The 18,983-nt window shown below is 38.7% G+C and overlaps 1 protein-coding gene across 1 annotated transcript in view; it reads left to right on the top strand.

The window, feature by feature from the left end:
- The window catches only part of FGD6 (FYVE, RhoGEF and PH domain containing 6), a 73,194-nt gene that overhangs the window by 2,601 nt on the left and 51,610 nt on the right, over positions 1 to 18,983 (top strand). The window contains exon 2 of the mRNA XM_088165073.1: positions 7,583 to 9,995. Within this exon, the coding sequence (XP_088021199.1) occupies positions 7,583 to 9,995 (2,413 nt within the window). The remainder of the gene's footprint in view (positions 1 to 7,582; positions 9,996 to 18,983) is intronic.

Raw genomic sequence — 18,983 nt, 5'->3', positions numbered from 1 at the left:
TGCCTTTCTAAATAATGCAGTGCATATTCAGTTCTTGCTGCGTATCTTTCCTGTTTCCTCTACAAAATTATTTCAGTTACATCTCCGTCCAGAGCTGGATGTAATTCTGTGATGGAGTTCTGCCACAGCTGTTTTAAAATGTAGATGTAAGTCTGGAATTGTTGGAACTAAGGAGCTATAGCACTTTTAAAAAGTAATTCTATGTAATTTGAAGATTATCTTATTGTACTGATCAACCCATATATTGGTTTCAGTCTTCACTTACAGCTGAACTCCTGCCATTGCTTTCTCATGCACTGCACAAGATATGTTTCAATATACACACTATATATATGCCAACAAATGTCCATTTACTCATTTTCTGCCTGAAAGTATTATGCTAGCTTCAAGTATGTGCTTTGCCTTTAAAGGGAAAAAACAAAAGCTCAGAGTTATGACTTTGACATTTATTATTTCTTGCTGAAGAAACTGTCCTTATATGTGAATCTATAGAGCTTATTTAATGTGGGCAGAATGTGTAGCTTAGGCTTGAAATTGGATTTGACAACAACAATGAGAAAAATGTATTTTAATGTCAGAAATGTAGTTCAAATGGAAAAAACATAGCGGGAACAGAATAAACAAAATCAACATGACTTTTCCAATCGAACTTCATTGCTTTCAAAGATTGAAAAAAAAAATGAGGCCTGCAGGGTTTAATGTCCCTTTAACCCTCGAATGTGTCAAGTCTCATTAGAGTTACTCAGCTCTGTCTCTGCATGTGATCTTAAGAGGTTGTTTATTCATCTCTTGTCCTTAGTCTGAAGTTATCTGTAAATTTCCTGTTTTATTTCAATATGTCAGTGAATAACCGAAGATTCTGAAATCGATGTTTTCCTTTTGCAGCTTAATTAGGATGTTTTCTAAAACTAGTGGCTTGGAAACCACAGTTTTCCCTTGTACTTTAAAAACTACATGTGTTATATTCCGGGATGTTATGACTCATTCCTTTTTTTGTTTCTTTTGAGCATTGTGGCACCTGAGAAAATCCGAGCCTCTCCATAATGAGAAAATAAATAAACTTTTGCTGGAAATAAATTAATGATCTCACAATACTTTTTTGAGGTGTTTACCTAATGAAACTTTCTTTTTGTAACTGAAAACAAAGTAATTGACCTGAAAAACCATGTAATGAGTCTTTAAAATTAGGCTGCCGGAGTACAGGAGTTTTAAAATACTTGATCTGTTTCTCTCTGCAGTGTATTGAGTGCCAGTGCAATAATCTCACAGCATATCCTAAGCATAGCAGTAATTATCTTTCTCCCTACATGTTCTTTAAAAGCCAGATTGGCTTTCTTGTTTCGAGACTGAGTTGTAGAGTTTTGTACCAGAAATAGTCTTGGGAACAGCAAATTGGCTGTTGGAGCAAGCTCTTCCTTCACTTGAGAAAAAACAGCACATTGATCTCTTGGTAGATACCCTCTGGGCATCACATTATTTTCATATATAGCCTACAGATGTGATTTGCTATATCTGAGAATACAGATATATGTATAGTGCATATGTAAACAAGGTGCTGCAAGACAGCCAATGCCTGTGTTTGCTCTAGGCCAGCTGCTGCCTGGTAACTGCTTGAAGCCCTTTTCTTTTCCTAGTGTGTGTGAAATAGATTTGTTGAAGAAGTATGTGAAACACATGTAACCTTCTAGGTGAAAAGGAATAAACTGCCATCTGTATTGTGTGGTAAGATAAGAGTATTCGTATGACCAGCTTCTATAAAGTAGATGATGTGTTAAATTTGCACATTTGCTTACTCTACAGTAATTTGATTGTGTACCCTTATCTTAAGCTTAGGCTGAGCTGCTGTCAGAATCCGATGCCACACTGATTTATTGTTTTACTTTCTTCCCACTGTTTTGTGGTTCAGAAGGGACGTTGCTTTAGGATGGGTTGCAGGATCCTGCTCAGGCTACCTCTTGGGTGACTTCAGGTAGTCCCATAGGGCATCCTGAATACCAGGAGGGGAGCCTCTGTTCTTATGAAGCATTGTAAGGAAAGGAATGTCAGGTTTATCATCTTGACAGTTCTAGACAGCTTGACAGGTCTAGAACTATTTGTCCCCTTTTCGTGGACAAATGCAAGTCAACATGTCTTGTTCCTGTTCTTTTGTTTTCATAAATATGGAAGTTGTTAACATGATCTCAAAGGTATTGGCATAAAAATTACCTGGGAAAAACATTCTTTTAGCAACAGTAGGGTTTATTGCAGAAGGGGTAGTGCTTTTTGATTTTTTTGCCTCAGTTCATATATCATTGCTTCTCCTTGTTCCTATGTAAGGCAGGGAAGAGAACAAGAAGTAAAAATTTGAGAAGGATTTAAAACTGTGTAATAATGCTGCTTAAGATTGCAATATCTTATTGGCTTTTCTGTTCATTCTCATGGTAGAGAGAGTGACACAAGTGTTTTGAAGTGAGGCCCTCAGCTGTCAAATTCTATCATCTGAAGAACAGAAATGAGCAGCACTTTAGGGTCAAAGAGAGTAGAAGTTGACAGTAGAAGTTGCTTCAGGATGTTCTCATCCTTCTCTGAAACAAATCAAAGGAAGAACAGGAGCACTTACCAGTCAAGCAATAAGTGTTGGTCACAGAGGAGATCATCAGCAGGATGAGAACGGGTGTTGCTTTTTCCTCAGCATGCTGAAGGACATAATTCACCCCAGAGATAAACGTCTGTTTTCCGTGCTGTGACCTGAAGTCAGAGAGCATGTGCAGTGATCTGCATAGATGGTGCTAATGGCAATTTGTTGTTAGAAAAAGAATGCACTTTTGAATCTACTTTTTCTAAAGGGGTTAGATGTTGGTATTTTTAAGCTCCTTTTTTTCCTTCAGCACTGAGCATGGTATTGGCTGTTCCTACGTGAGCAGATTTCCAGTTGGTGATGGCAACATCACTAGTCACTTTATTTATGGATTTCTTCCTTTGCATAGTCAAACAGGTTGGAGGATATCTCTTTGACAGTTTCTCTGGCTCCTAAGCAATTAATCTGTTTATGCAAATAAAATTTTATCTTTCTACTCTCAGATTTGCATTTATTATTGGAATCCCTGGCTGCAGGAATTCTCTTTGAGAATTAGGTTAAGGTTGGAGGTGGGAGTGGGAAAATCATAATGATTCTATAATTTCCTAAGTAAGACAGGCTAGAGAATCCAATGTCCAGTCCAAAGCTTCCTCTGAAAATTCTACAAGTGTCAGAAAGTGAGTTTAAGTTGCCTGTAAGTGTAGGAGTGATGGAAGCTGAACTGGCCCTTGAAGCACCTTTGGGTGCCAGACTGTAGGGGTGACGGTGGTCAGGGCAGTCAGGACTGAGGGAGAGGTCTCTAAAGCCAGGTGTTGGAACTTGTGGTTTATTGCAAAGGGTGTGGGTAAAAGAGCCCTGCTTGGAGCTGCCAGCCACAGCTCGGAGCAGGCCTGTGAGAGCAGGAGAGTAAGAGAGTGAGGTTCCTGTTACAATACAATAAATCTTCTTCTGTGTTGAATATTCTAATTTTCACTAACCAATCTAATATAAGATACAAATCCTGTAGCATTTACATACAGCCTATAAGAATTATTACATTATCATACTGTGTTACACTTTAAACCCTAAAAACTACTCTTTGGACCCCCTCTGCCAAGCTAGTAGGGTCTTGTCTGACCCTTGGACCTGTCTGCAAGCAGAGGGAATTGTTCAATCAAAAGGGGATTACTTTCAGTTGGCCATACTATTGTTTTCTAGTTGTTCAGTAACTAAGGTTTGGTGTATCAAAGATGGCTTTCATTTCAAGCTTGCTTTTAGTTTCCGTATTTTCAAAATCTTTTGCCAGGCAATCATATTTATAAAGTTTTTCTGTTTCATCTTCCCCAACATGTAAGTGCTTGTAGCTCCCTCACAATACTAGGTGAGATGTTTCTGTAGTTAATTATCCCTTAGGTTTCATAAGAATTTTAAAGCTTTGTTTCTAGTTTGAGCTTGTCAAACCTTAGTGGTCAGCTATGGAATCTCATTGGGCTTAGGGGTTTTTTTTCAGTTTTGGTTCCAGGGTTTTTTTTGTGATTCAAGAGCCATATGTTATCAAAAACCTTTCACATGTGCATAAATACATATTTTATTACCATCTTGGTTTTTAAATTCGTGGATAAATTAACCAGGATGAGCTTCCTTGGGATTTGAAGCATAATTTTTAGACCTTGGATGATTCTGCAGTTATTTCTGAAATTGCTGGAAGGTGATATTGCATTTCACTAACAGTCTGGCAGGTGCTATGTACAGAAATATTTTCAACTCCCTTCATCTTTTATACTTACCAGATTATTTACTGCTTAGCTTCATACCTGCATGGAGCTCTCATAAAATAACTACATGCAGTGATTTCCAAAATCTCTTTAACTTTTACTCTCCTAAGCATAACCAGCCATCTCTGTCCTTAGATGAATACTTAGTTCTATATGGCACCAGGAAAAAGCTCGCTGTCCAAAACAACTAATTACCCCATGCATTTGCTCTGTAATATTTCCTTGATTATATTTATTGTTTTTCACCTTGCTAATGCTTGCCATTTAACAAAAAGTCATTCTCATATGACTTCCAGTCATTCCTTACACCTTTATAAATAACAGTTGCCTCCTACTTAGTTTTCTTTCTATCCTGGATGGGAAATTGTCCCTTTTAGAGCACTGTTATGTAGAACTGTGTTTTTCATTAGTTAAATTGAATTAATTTATAAGCAACTGAACTTTAATTCTTGATTTCTAATGTAAATCTACTATACTTTTACCCTTGTCAGCTGCTATAATTTTTTTCTAAGTAGTTAATTGCTTGTATTCTTCAGAAGCTTAAAGATATTTTGTTGAGGAAAACTACTGGTATGCATTCCCTTCTTGGAGTCTTTCCTCTCACATCACATTTATGTTTGAAAGGACTCTTCATCACATTCCTTTCTGATGGAGTGTTTGACTCCAGATCTGTATTGATACGAGACTGTAATGTGCCTGTTAATACATTGACCCATATCTACTCTAGATGTAATGTGCAATCAGTTAAAAGCAGACAGTGGTGTCTTTATTATCCCTCACAATTTGCTGGTCTCTTCTGTCTGTCTCAATGCTTTTTAACATTGAAGTAATTTGAAAAATTCTAACGGGCTTCAGAAATCACATTGAATTGCATTATTACCAGAAGTGAATTTTTCTGCTCTGTTCATTATCCAGGTTTCTGCCACTGGCTTACAAACCACTGGTCTGTTTGCTTTGCTTTTCTTTACATATTCATGGTTTAGGTTTAATAAAATGATGGGGTTTTTTGAGAGTTTATATTCAGGTAACGGTGTCATGTCTTAGCTTCTGAATGTGCTCCCTAATAAAGTTAAAAGCCCTGAAGAGTAATCTAGTTTGATGGTATCCAAAACGTTAGGCATTCCCACTGTAGAAAAACTTCCAAGGTTATGGACTTAAGTTTGTGTGTGGGAAAAATAATTCACAGGATATTGCTTACTTAGTCAGTGTTTAATCTCCTGGATCTTTCCCATCTGTTTCTCTCACTTAGGCATCAGGAAGGGGTCCAAAGCACCTGTCTCTCTCCTGTTTCCAGGGAACTTTAATAACTTAGTAAATATTACTGAACATGGCACAGCTCTACTACTGTGTTGTGTTCTGTGACAAACTGGGCATCCCTTCTTTGTTTTTTTTACCATGGGACACAGGCTCCTTTATTGCCATCACTTCGTATTGTAACTGAATAAGCAGTTGACTTGTCTGAAAGTGAGTGTACAGTTCTCTTCTACTGTTCAGAATCAGTAGTTACCCACCTAAAGAGTTAACTTTCTTTTTTCCTAGAAAATTGTTGATTCATCTCTGTGTGGGAAACCTGCCTTTAGAAGGGATGCAGAAGGTGGGATAGGATAGCCTTGGCAGTAGGGGGTAGTTGGGTCACTGTTGTCAGTGGCTATAGGGAGCTGTACCTTTGGAAAGAAATTCTGGATTCCCTCTTGAAAAACTTCTTTAAAATTGTCCGTGCCATCAGAGACTGCCATTGGAGGCTTATCTCTTCACTAATGTAAGGGCAGCCATTCTAAGTGTAGGTAGAGACAGTCTGGGTACTACTTGGTGATTCATGTCCTAGAAAAACATGGTTTTACTGTGTCTGCCTCTCTGCTTAGAGAGAGTGGCTTGCTGTTTAGGAAATAGTTACAACTGAGGGCGTTTGCCTCTTTTTTTTTTTTTTTTTTTTTTTTAACCTATCTAGATTTTCTTCAAACAAACAGATCCCCACAAAACAAACCTAAACTTTTAAACTTCAATCTTTCATTTCCAGGCTGGAGATTAAGATATAGTGCATATCTATAGTAATAATGGTGGTAAAATACAACCAAACACGAAACCCACATTTCAAAGGGAATAATAAAGCCATGGCCTACTCTATCTATTTGCATGTGAAACATTAACTAATGTGTTTTCTTGAGGGTGTTATTTAACATGTATATGACTTACTGAAAGTATACAAAAATATTGATCAAAACAAGGCTAGTAAATATTGAGGTAATACATAAACAGCACGAGAAACTTATTTACTTGTAAAATTTGCATATATCAAAAACTACTTAAAGCACTTAGAAATCTGAAAATATTCCAGCATATGGAAATGAATTGGTCACAAATAATCTCCTGAAACATTAAAATATTTCAGACATACTTTTTAAAAGACACCACAAAACAAGCAAACAAAAACCCCCCAAACCACTCAAACAACAGGATCAAAACTCCACAATCTCAAAGTTTCTCATGAACTCCTTTTCCTGAGTGCTAGGTACTCTCCCCGGGGTTTGTCATCTTGTTGTGCCAAGTGGGTCATAATTCATAATAGTGGTGACTGTTTCTAGGTCAGACATGTTGGGAAGACTAATTTTATACAAGACACAGAAGTAGTGTTTTACAGTAGAAAGGTACTGCCTTGCTACAACTTACTGCATCAACTTCATACCACAGGCTAACTGAACTGTTGGTAGTGACATGCCAGTTCTGCAAGTGGTGCAGTAATTCATCTCAGTGTTGTTTGAAGAGAAGAGGAAGTGAATGAGGAATTTTAGGTCACACATTTCTCAAGGTGGTGGAGGAAATGACTGAAATATCCCGGTCACTATTCTGGCTGTCCCATTGTCTTTGTGGCTTATTGTACATGTGGCACTTAACATACTTGCAACATTTTAAAATGGTATTACAGTTAAAACTGCAAAACCAGGCAAATCTGTTCTGCTTTTCTTGGCATTAGACTTTAGCATCTGAGGGAGCATATGTACTAATATTATGTAAAACTTTGTTTGTTTATGAAAAGACTTTGAAAACTTCCCTACCACTTCTTGATGTGCCTATTAAAGGAAAGAAAGGCAGCTAGTAAAAGAGTGCTGTTAGGGAAGGAAGGCCTGCTTTTAAGAGAAAAATATATCCATACACATACTGAGATCTTTTAGATCACAAGTTAAATGTTAGAAAACTTTTAATACTACTTGTTGCAGGTGAAGCTGTTCTGTGGGCAATGGTAACTAAAGTCTTTGTTTTCTATCCTTCCTAGAAATTAAGAAGCCACCAGTGGCCCCCAAACCAAAATTTGTCCTAGGACACAAGGCAGCACCTCCACCTGTTGCACCGAAGCCTGATATTGTACTTTCTGGTGGGATACAAGCAGCAAGGAAAACCAAGCCAGCAATTGCACCAAAACCAAAGGTTCTCAAGAGCTCTTCCATCCCAGAAGTTAAACCTCCATCATCTACACGAAAGAGCACAAAAAGCTTTGAGGAGCACAGGGAGGATTCTTCTCAAACTCTAGACCATTTGAACTATAAAAATGAAACCTCAGAAGGGAGTACTGGAAGCACAGCATATATTTTACCTGTGTCACCTTGCAAATTTGAATGCCTTCATAAACTTGGAAATGGAGACAACACCTGTAAAACTCAGATCATTCTTGAGCACTTTGACACCTTAGAGAACATCAAGCTTGGTGATAGAAATGAACTATCTCTGGGGGATAGTCATAATGAAAAATTGGCAAGTAGAGGTCAGGTGGTTTTGAAAGCCAGCATTTTGGAAGAGAAACTTAAGGATGTCCTAACTCATGGTGTGTTTCCTAACAGCAGTCCTGTGAGGCACAGGAATTCAGACAAGTTTGACAAAGGGGATGGCAGCAGTTTCAAAAACGATGTTAAAATAGAGTTTATGGAACTTGTACAATCTTCATCATCTTCTGAGGTAGCTAAAGGGAAGCAACAAAATGCTGATGGTAAGATTATTGCTGATGAGTTTCAGATGTCTGAAATTTGTCCTAGTTTGACTGAAAACAACCAGAGTTGTTTTTCCTCATTGGACAAGGAAACTCTAGAGAATGAAAATTTAAGTAGCATTAGGATGTTTTCAGGTGAAGTAGGGATGAAAGCAGATGCTGATAAAGCCTCCCCTGGAACATCTTCAGTGCTGAGCTCCAAAGTGCTTCCTATCCCTAAGCCAAGAAAGCCACGTGCTGCATGTCTAGTCCGTCAGGATGGCATAGACAGCACAGGAGAAGGAACAAAGGAACCATCTAATTCAGAGAAAGATTTTTATGGTGTTGTGGACCAAAGCTTAAAAAAGCCAGCAAGAATTAATGTCCTTGGTCAAAGTGTTTGTTATAACAATAATGCAGAAGTATTTCATCCTGAAAAATGTGAGGTAACTCAAAGCAATGCAGAAAAAATGCCTCAGGTAAAGGAGCCTGCTGGGAAAGAGTCAGCTTCACAAAATATTTTGCCTCAGTTTTCACATGGAAGTCCTGATTTGGTGAGACATGTTGAATCTTCTTTAAATGCAGACCATAACTGCATGGATGAGGTAACGGACGACACCAGTATGCCAGGTGCTGTGGACAAAAGAACTGACTTTGTCAGGTGTGGTACCCTGTCCATGAGTTTGCCAAAGCAGCTCAAACTGGCAAGCAGTCAGCACTCATCTGCTCCCAATAGTCTCCATGTTTCCCCACAAAACTTGGAAAATAAAGAAGTTAAAATAAAAGATGAGAGTTCCCCAAAAGTTGTTCCTAAGAAACCACAGAGGCATGGCCTTCCAGCTGCTGGCCTGCTGAAAAAAGCTGCATCAGCAGAGCTTGTGGACAAAAGTTCTTACACCTCCAGTGAGGACAAATCGAGCAGCCTTCTAGAAGGATCTCACTTTGCACATCCACGAGCCAAGGAGCAGGATGCACTTTCGTCCTGTGACATACCCAAACGTTCTGAAAAACCCGTCTGGAAGTTGCCTCATCCTATTCTTCCGTTTTCAGGAAATTCTGAATCATTAAAAACTGCCACCAGCTTCAGCCATTTGACTGTTGTGACGAAGCCTAGGGCCAAGTCTCTCTCTGCTGTGGACATGGACAGGACAGACAAGCCCTGCAAAGACCATCACAAGAAAAATAGCTTGAAAAAGCTTCTGAACATGAAACTGTCAGTTTGCTTAAAGAAAAGTGACTTCCAAAAATTTCTGTCTAAAGGCAGCCAGTCGGTGGAGAGTGCTATTGCCAACCTTCCCAATGGGGATGGATATGGAAGTAACAGGAATATAGGGTCTGTAGGCAGTGAAAGGAAAGCTAAATCTGCCAAGGCACATTCCGTAGAAATAAGTAGTCCGGCATTACAGAAGAAGAGGCAGAGAAACAGAAGTCAGCCTGAGATGCGAAATAACCAAAGGCTGGAGTCTTTAGAAAGACATGGACTCTTGGGAGAGAATTTTTCCCAAATGCCTTTGAATTCTGTAACCAGCACTTGTGATCCGGAGTATGAGAATGTGCGTCACTATGAGGAAATACCCGAGTATGAGAACTTGCCTTTTGCAATGGGTGCTAGGAGAAACCTCTGCTCTGAATGGCAGAACTCCAGCAGTGTGGAAGACCAGAGCAATGACTTCTATGAAGTTGAGGAGCCTTGTGAAGCTACAAGCAGGCATTGGAGACTTGACAGGTAAAATAAAGAGAAAAGGGAAGTTGAACAGCTGCGTTGTAACTCTGTTGGTTGTAAATATGTTTAAATGATAACTTGAGAGGCTGTCAACCTCTTTCATTAAATGTCAGCAGGAGAGTTGTTCCCGTATATCCTTCTGTAGGCTTTTGTTGTTTTGAAAACTGTTTGCATTTGGCAGTGAGTGAAGAGGAAAAGTAAGTTAGTTATTCCTCATATATTCCTCAACATTTGGGAAACTTTTCCAGATTTAATTAAAGCGAATCAGATACAGTCATGTATTTATATCCAAGAATATTTCAATGGGGAGGAATGAACCTTACCAGTCTCATGATGAACTGGAATAACTATCCAAAGAGTGCATAGTTGCTAGGTTTGTAGGGGGAATGAATATATTTTTAGATGAGTTGATAGAGTTGGGAAAAGCAGACAAGCTTTTGTTTACGCAAATTCTTTGTCAGGTCTGGAAAGCTTTTTTGGGTATAACAGAAGCTACTGCCTCTCTCTAAATACAGTGAGTCGTCTGTATCTGCCTGTGCTCCCAGCCAAGGTGGTAGTGGTGCACAATTTCTGTGTGACTCATACGGTATTAGTGTGATGAGGTTTGGTAACTCTGCAGGTTGCCACAGTGTTTCTTTAGCTCAGGAGGTGGTGGAGATAAATAATATCAGCAGATTTTAAAAGGGATTGGACAGGTTCATAGATAGGAGGAAACGGCCTCCATTTGCTCCAGGGAGGTTTGGATTTGATATTAGAAAATATTTGTTCACTGAAAAGGTGGGCAGTCAGGCATTGGAATAGGCTACCGAGGGAAGTGCTGAAATCACTGTCCCTGGAGGGTTCAAGAAATGTGTGCCTGTGGCAGACCTGGGGACGTGGTTTAGTGATGAACATGGCAGTGCTGGTTTAACAGTTGGACTGAATGACCTTTGCGGTATTTTCCAGCCTTAATGATTCTGTGATTTTATGTCCAAAACAATTGCTAAATGGAATAGATCTTTTAATACTTGTATTGCTGTGATGGATGCTGAGAAGAGAGTGCAGAGAGTGGCCAGACTCATGTGCTCTCCCTAAACAGCATCACTTGGTGTGTTTGTCAGTGTGCTAACAGGTAAAGCATTGCTTTGTCCCAATATGGTATCATACAACTTCTTAACTTCAGCTGATCAGTTCCTCTTACAGATCCTAAATATTTATCTTAAATCAACAATAAGGATTTGAATGAAATATGCAGCCTGTATATTTCAAAGTCCCCAGCAAACTTCTTCACACTATTGAAAACATATGCATAATGATAAGAATAAATGAATTAGCTTCTCGATAGTCGCATTTAACTACATTTTTCATTGAGAGTTACTAAGTTTTGTTTCATTTTGGATGTATATAGCAAGCATGTGCTCCAAAGAATCTGTGTTCTCTTATATAGGAAGAGACAAATATTTTAAGGGGCATCCTATGTTAATTGTTTTGTAGCTAATATTATCAACATGAGTCTGTTTGTTGGAAATCATGAAACCTTATCATGGAAAGTAGGACTTCTAGTTATGGGCTAGGCACTGGTACATTTATTCAAGTGGTTGTTGAGTATATTTATTGTTTACAGCAGGGTGTTTCTTTTAGTTTTGTCCTTGGTATACTTTAAGTTATTGACAGAGTATATGCTTTTTGTTTAAGTCTAATCTTTGAGCATCTTTCAGGGATTTTGGCCATGCTCTCTTGGTATTCCCTCAGTTTGGTGAACCAAAGAAGGGTGAGACCAAACATGAATAAGAATGTATTTCATGTGTTTATGTGACTCATTTTGGTTTTTGTTATTTTGTTCTGCATACAGGTGAATATCTGTCTGCTTTAGGAAGAGGATAGTTTTGCTGTATGAAGCATGGTAGATGTAAGATTGCAGTTGCTCCTGAAGTGAAATTCTGTAGTTTTCTTTCCCATATGACTAAATGTGTGAGATTTATTGTTATTCTCTCTCCACACAAACCTTCCCCAGTACCAATGGTGATTAAGGGTTTAAGTGTCCTCACTGGCACATCTACACCTGAAGCTGCTCCCTAAGTTGGATGTCCTTGGCACAGCTGGGGTAGTGTTGTTTTTCTTTAGAAAGCACACATAGAAAACCAGAACTAGAGCCATTAATGTTTATAATAAATTAAATAGTTGGAAACTACCTTATGAAACAAGTAATGCATGTAATTACTTCAGTAGATTTCAGAGAATAAAGAAATCCCTGGGGGGGAAAAAAGGGGACGCAGCAGTACAGTAGTCTCTTGACCTGGATCAGTGCTGCTGGGAGAGCAGGGATATTCGTTTTGGGAGGTGTAAGGGTCCTGGCTCAGACGGGCCAGGCAGGCCTGTCTCCAGTTTTCCCATTTAGTATTATCTCAAATCCTTTGAAGCTTCCTTATCAATGTTGTCTTACCCTTTCTGCATAGTTCTGTAAGAGCTTTTTATCGTTTCGTGGGCCAGGCTGTATTATAAAAGCAGTTAGAGAAATAGTGCTGCTGTTATTGAAATAATTGCCTCTTGCATTTTCCCTAGCCTGTCAGAACATGCACTCAGCTCTTTTTCATAGATCATGGCACACAAATTCCTGTAATGCACTGCTAATAGGGATCTCAAAACAATTTATTTTATGATTAAAGCCAATGTATAAATGAGATTGTTCTGAGAAATTCAGACCAGTTGCCCACACTTCTAGTCATAGTAGCACATTCAATATATTAAGTCTGAATGCTGGTCTTGCCATTACCAGAAGAGTTCAATGGTGTCTTTAGCTCATGCTACATTTCTTTCTGGAGGAAGAAATAAAATTTTGATAATGTACTTAATGCTGTGGTGGTTACAGAGGAATTTCCTCACAATCCCATCTGGTGAAACCTGAATGCTTTAATGGAGAATGGTAATAGCTTTTGGTGCTATTATCTGAACTTCATATGTCACATTTAATTCAGCTATGTTTTGTTTGCTTGAGCCTTCCCACAGGGAATTAAATGCAAATGGCAGGCCTGGGTAATTAATGGTAGGTATCAGTTGTCAGGACCTCATTTCTGAGATATTTGATGTCAACCTCCTTTCTACTGAAAAGAGAAGGCTTGGCTTTGAAAGGAAGAGAGTCAGGGTCTTGATCCAGTATATGAACCACTGAGGTGGAACAGGTGCTGGTGATGGGTGTCAGAATGGATTTGATTTTTAAGTAGTTCAGGGGAATATTCTCAATAAAGTAAATAGTGTCAGTAGCTTGGGAGCAGATAGTCTATGTTTTGTTTCCACTATCCAAAAAAGATGTCTTTCAAAATGGTGTCTAAGGATTGTTTTATTTTGGTTTAGCCTACCTGTTTGACTGCCAATTTAAAATGGTTAATTTAGATGAATGTGTTTTTATGAGGACTCTATAAACAAAGTGAGTGAAGACTAGATGCTGTGAGATAGTAAATGTGCTGTTAAGTGTAAAAGAAGTTTTAAATATCATTACCAGTCAGATAACACAGGAAATGCAGCTCTCTGGGTTTGCTGGGTTTCGTGTGGGCTTTTTTTTTTTTTTGGGGGGGGGGGGGGGGGGAGGATTTTGTTTGTTTGTTTTGGGTTTTGTTTTGTTTGGTATTTTGTTGGTTTTGTTTGGGGGGGGCGTTTTCCAGTTTTGGGGGCTTTTTTTGAGAAAACAATGGTTCAGGCCTGAAAAGTGAGATGAAAAGTCAGTCATGCTGGTACCATAATTTAGTGTTGCCGGAAACCAGTAGTTGTAATGGTTGTTTCAAAGTAACACCATTCTTTTGAAAATTCCAAACGAAAGAGAAATATTTATGCATTAGTTAGCACATTTTTAGTGTCAAATCTTCATTCTGAGGAGGACAGAGGAGGATCTAATCTTCATTAGATCTATAAGTAACATTGAGTGCACATTTGTCCAGTGAACTACAGATGCAAAGGAACAATAAGCGTGCTTTGGAACATCTGTCATGCTGCAGAAAACAGAAACTTAAACTTTTTTTTATCTTGTGGCCTTCCTTTTGGTGTTATATTTTTCTAGGTAAGACAGCTGTATTTTAGGTTCAGTAAGTCTACTCCTTCAGCCTTCTGGGAATAACATACTGTATTCACTGGCTACTTTTGACAGTGTTCCTTGAAGATGTTGCAACTGCTTATTTATTTATGACTGTGTCACTGTGTTTCCAGCTAGGGTTTTTCTTTGGAAAGGCCTGGGGAGGGAGGAGTACCATGGACTACAATCCCTTATGATTTCAGTGTTGGTTTAAACAAATTACTTTGTATTTTACCCACACTTGCTGATTTAGAATAAATCAGAAATGAGCAGATCAATGTAAAATATAAGTTCAGTTTTCTGTACTAAATTCTGCTTTGGGGACTGAGTCCCCAGAGATCAATCCATGAAAACCTTTGTGGAATATTGAATTTTGTATTGAAATCTGTGTGGTTAAGCACTCCCCTTTGATACATATTCCTCTTTGATGTTGTGATGGGGGGTTTTTTGTACGGTTTTGTGGAGGGTTTTTTGTGTTTTTTTTTATTTGGTGGTTTTTTTGCAATTGTGAAATTCCATTCAGAAACACTAAATTAAAGAAAGACTGGAAGATCTAAATAGCATTTAGAATACTGCAAGTTCAAACACTTATGCTGAGATTTGAATGCACAAAATACATTATAGTTATTGGATGTGTTATACCCATATATTCTTTTTACTGAATTTTTTTGGAAGGATATATAACTTCCTGATAAGTAGAGGCCAAGTATGTAAGTTTTTTTATTTCATCTGTTTCTCAAAGATTATTTTCTGATCTGAAGAAAATCTGTTCTTCCTTCTGCATCAGCTCTGCAGTTTTGCCTTGTCTTCCAATCTCCCCTGTGTGTTTAGCTGGCTTCTGCCACCCTTAATTGTGCAAAATATTCTTTCTCTGCAATTGCCCATCAGGTTTTAATGAAATAGCTTTGGTAATAGGCTATTTAGGTTTCCTATCAGGCTTCATTATCCTTGGTCGTGTTATTACTGACTTCCTTTCTGTGTCGTGCTTCCTCGAGCCTGCTCTTCTTTTTTCCTCTCTCCTTTTCTCAGTTGTGGTGCAGCAGGGAGGCCCGTGCCAGCTCTGAGGGCTTGTCGGTGAGGAGTGAGTCAGGGAGCTCGGGATCTGCGCTCCCGGTCCCCCGCAAGGCTGACTGCACATCCTCTCTGGCAGTCCCAGCCCCAGAGCTGGGAATGGACATGAATGGACAAAGCAATTCTTGCCTGTCAAGCCATTTTGCTGACTTGTCACTTTTTGCTCTTACAGACCATGAAGAAACAAATTCTGTAATTGTTAGGCATGTCTAACCAGAGTCAAATCAGGAAGGCATGGAAATGTTGGTGAGAAGTGGTAGTAGTACAGTTGTTTGGGAATATTGATGTTTGATAATGAGGACTTTGGGGAGAATGCAGGCACTTGGAACCTTGCGTCTGGAATTCCTTTATTTTGTAGTGTCAAGTTAATTCTTTTGTACCACTAGGGTAGCCTGTCAAACAACATGGAAGACTTGCAGTTAATTTCTCAGGAGAGCATATTGACTGGTTTGGATTTTCTTTTCTTTCTTTCCAAGAAACTTCATGTGAGTCAACATCTCCTTAGTCTGCTTTTTCAGTAAGAGAAGTATTCCTTAGCATTGGAGTGTCTTTCAGCTATATAGCTTTATAGTTTAGTCTGCTATACAACCTGAAATAAAATGCATATACTGTAAGAAGAAAATAGGCTCTCTGGAAAAATACTCAAATCTTCTAAAGCAAACTAGTAGAACTATGCTGATATTCTCCCTCCTTGCCTCCCCCTGTTTTCAAGATTTTTAAAAATCAGAATAAATAGGAACTTTATTAGAATCTTGACACATTCTCGTGAAAATATATGTTTGAGATGTGCTGATTTAATCTGTTTTGACAGTAGGAGAGATTCTGTGGTCTGATTGTCTCCATCGTCAATGAGGGAGAGAAAGTAGGAGAACTACATTTATCCAATACTGTTATTCTGGTGTTCAATCCAGTCAAGAAAAGATTTAAAATGTCTTATGACATGCAAATAATTGTGAAGATCCCAAAGATGATCATGAAAAAGAATTTTTGTCTTTGATATTTGTTTCATCCCTCTTTTCAAGAGCTCCCTCTTGATTTTGGTAAAAGAAAGAGATGGGTGAAGAAGGCTGGCATGGCCAGGGAAACTTCTGACAGAATTGGAGGCCTAATAATGAGAGTCTTGTAAATTATCAGGTGGTGTTACAAGTGCTATATAAAAACAAATGTGGTTTCAATTCTTGACTTTATCTTTTTATTTTATGTAGTTAGGGCTGGGTGTGCTTGTGAGTACGGGAGGCAGTAAGATGGCAGCAGTGGTGATGAGGCAGGGGCTGCTGTGAGCACTGCCCAGCTTCTGGGTGTGAATTGTCATCTGCTCTCCAAAAGATTTGGTGGCTACTTTGGTCACAGTCTTGTGCGGTCTAGAAAATTACATCATATTAACCTTGATGCACATGCAATCCATATGCATTAAAAGAGCCATTTTGAGGGTAAATTGTGCTATCCTTTGTTTCCTACTGAAGAAATGCTCACCACAGATAGCAAAAATGTCCAAACTTCTGTTGCCATTGCTCCCCCGGTACAATACAAGGATGTCCTTGTCCTTCCGGTGACGTTGCCCCCAGCTCAGTGTGCTGGCTCCTGGCTTCAGCTGGAGGGTGGCTCAGTGTGCCGTGGGGGAGCCCAAAGGAAGCCAAGCCGTGCATAAAACTGCTGCGTCCTTAGGCCGCTTCCTAGCCCCCCTAGTCGTGGGTTACAGGAACTCCAGTGTCACGCACTTTTGTAAATTAATCTGCAGTGCTTTATCTTTTTCTTTCCTCTTTTATTCCATGTTTGTGTTTTTCCTAATTTTGGCATTCTTCGTATGTATTTCCTTTTCTTGAAGGCGGAGGAAGCGATGTTAGCGCTGCATATTTGTCACCGACGGTGGCCTTTCTCTCCCACCTCCAATGTGTGCGCTCTGTCTCCTTTCGCCAACCGAGACATAAATTAGCAAAATGTAGCTCTAGAGAATACATCAGATGCAGGGTGGAGAGTCAAATGTGATATGAGAATTGATGAAAGACCCATTTATATGCTCAACAGCAGCCCTTTCCTGTGGGTTATTTTCAGCATCAGCTCAGGAAATGTGCTTGTGGAGCTCTGTGGCACAGTGATATTCCAGCTGCGTTCTAATGTAATAGTATGTGTAAAACAGTAAGTTTTTTGGGTGGCACAAAATAAATATGTAAAGAAAGTTATCAAAATATGATTTTTTTTTAAATTTAAATGCCAACAGTGCTATAAATATGCCACATTTACCCAGCATTTCTATTTGACCTAGTCAAAGATGTTTTAATGAACAGATTTACAAAAGTCTGCAGCTATGTTGTTTCAAAACACTAGACAAAGTTTAGGTAAAGAAATGCTTTTATTAAATGTTTTTATTTTACATGCTAGAATCCAGTAAGTTTCATTTAGAAGGTTTATACAAGTTTTAATTTTTCTTTAAAATATCTTTGTGCTTATAAAAAATTGTTCTACTAAAGAAATCTGTAAGATGTATATAAATAAATAAAGGCAGTTTTTACCCAAACAACAGTTTTGAAAGCTACAACCTGAGCCTTATGGCACAGTGATTTCAACTGCTCAGTTTCACTTGGTTTTTTGTTACTTTCTTCCCAGTGATGTTTGTGGAGGTGGGCTATTCTGTCCAGATTTTTAGATGAGCTGAAAAGTTTATAAAGAATGTCTAAATCCCATTTTTCTAATTTGTGCGAAAGATTAGAGGAAGAGATAGCACAAGTCTAATCTTGCATGCAGCTCAGTTATTCTTTACTCTTAGTCCGTGTTGCTCTTGACCAAACTATTTCATCCTCTTTTCTGACATACTGGCTAGGAAGCTGCATCAGCTCCTGTGCATGCAGAGAGTCGTGTGTTTAGGAATTCAGCCACTCTGTTTTCTTTCAGATCTAGGTCACTACCTTTTGAGTAATCTGTTACTCAGCTTTCTTTTGTCATCTTCTCGATATCTGGTATGCAAAAAACCTGAGTGCAATAGGATGTGCATTATTTTTAAATTGAGTGAGCAACTGTTTGAAGAGAAATATTAGAGCCCTGATTCAGGACTAGTCATGCAAAAATCATAAAACTAATGCTGAGTTAATACAGAAGATACTGGTTAGGGCCTTGCATTAACTCTGATTATAGTGAGCAGAAATAGCTGTGCATTGAAGTGTCATGGTAGCTCTGGCAGGGTAAGGTCAGTTTTATTTGAAATGGGTATTAACAGAAAGTTTTGTTTTCACTTGGGTTTTCTCTTTCCTATATGATACATTTGTTTTGACATTTTTTTGTCACAATTATATTATAGTTTTCCAGAAGCCTATTTAGAGTGTATTAGAGTTCTGTTGTGGATTTTCTTCTTTTTGTGTGAGAGGAAAATGAAGTGTTGTTTTTCTTCTGATCCTGCTGTCCTTTGCCAATCTACTTCATCCCACTAGGTTCTCTTTTGTGAATTCAGAGAAGTTAGAATAAGAGGTCCTGATTGTGTATGAGTGCTGTATTTTTCTGGTCCTTTTTTAATATTGTTTTTGCCAAGAGCTTTTTCCAAAGGTCTTGCCCATGAGCATTGCAGGTCTCCCTATGAAACAAGAATTAATGATAGGGGAAGGCAGAAAGCTCTAAATTTTGCTGTAAATCTCTGTAAGGAGATAATTTTGAGAGCTGTTCGCACCTTTTTTTAAACCATGCTTTCTGAAGTCATGCTGCAAAATATGTTCATGACTGTAAATTCTCTTTACCTACCCTGGGAGACAGGTAATCCCTCATAGCTTTTGGTGGTCACAGAATGCAGGGACCCCTTTCCCTTTACATACTTCCAGCCAAGGGTTTAAATCCCTAGTATTTCACTTTACAGTACCAGTGCTTCACACTGTCCAATTGTATCTTCCTGGACC

This window comes from Sturnus vulgaris, chromosome 5, assembly GCF_052056855.1.
Source record: "Sturnus vulgaris isolate bStuVul1 chromosome 5, bStuVul1.hap1, whole genome shotgun sequence".
NCBI lineage: Eukaryota > Metazoa > Chordata > Aves > Passeriformes > Sturnidae > Sturnus > Sturnus vulgaris.
The sequence above is the reverse complement of the archived record's forward strand: the minus strand, read 5'-3'. Positions and strand labels throughout refer to the sequence as shown.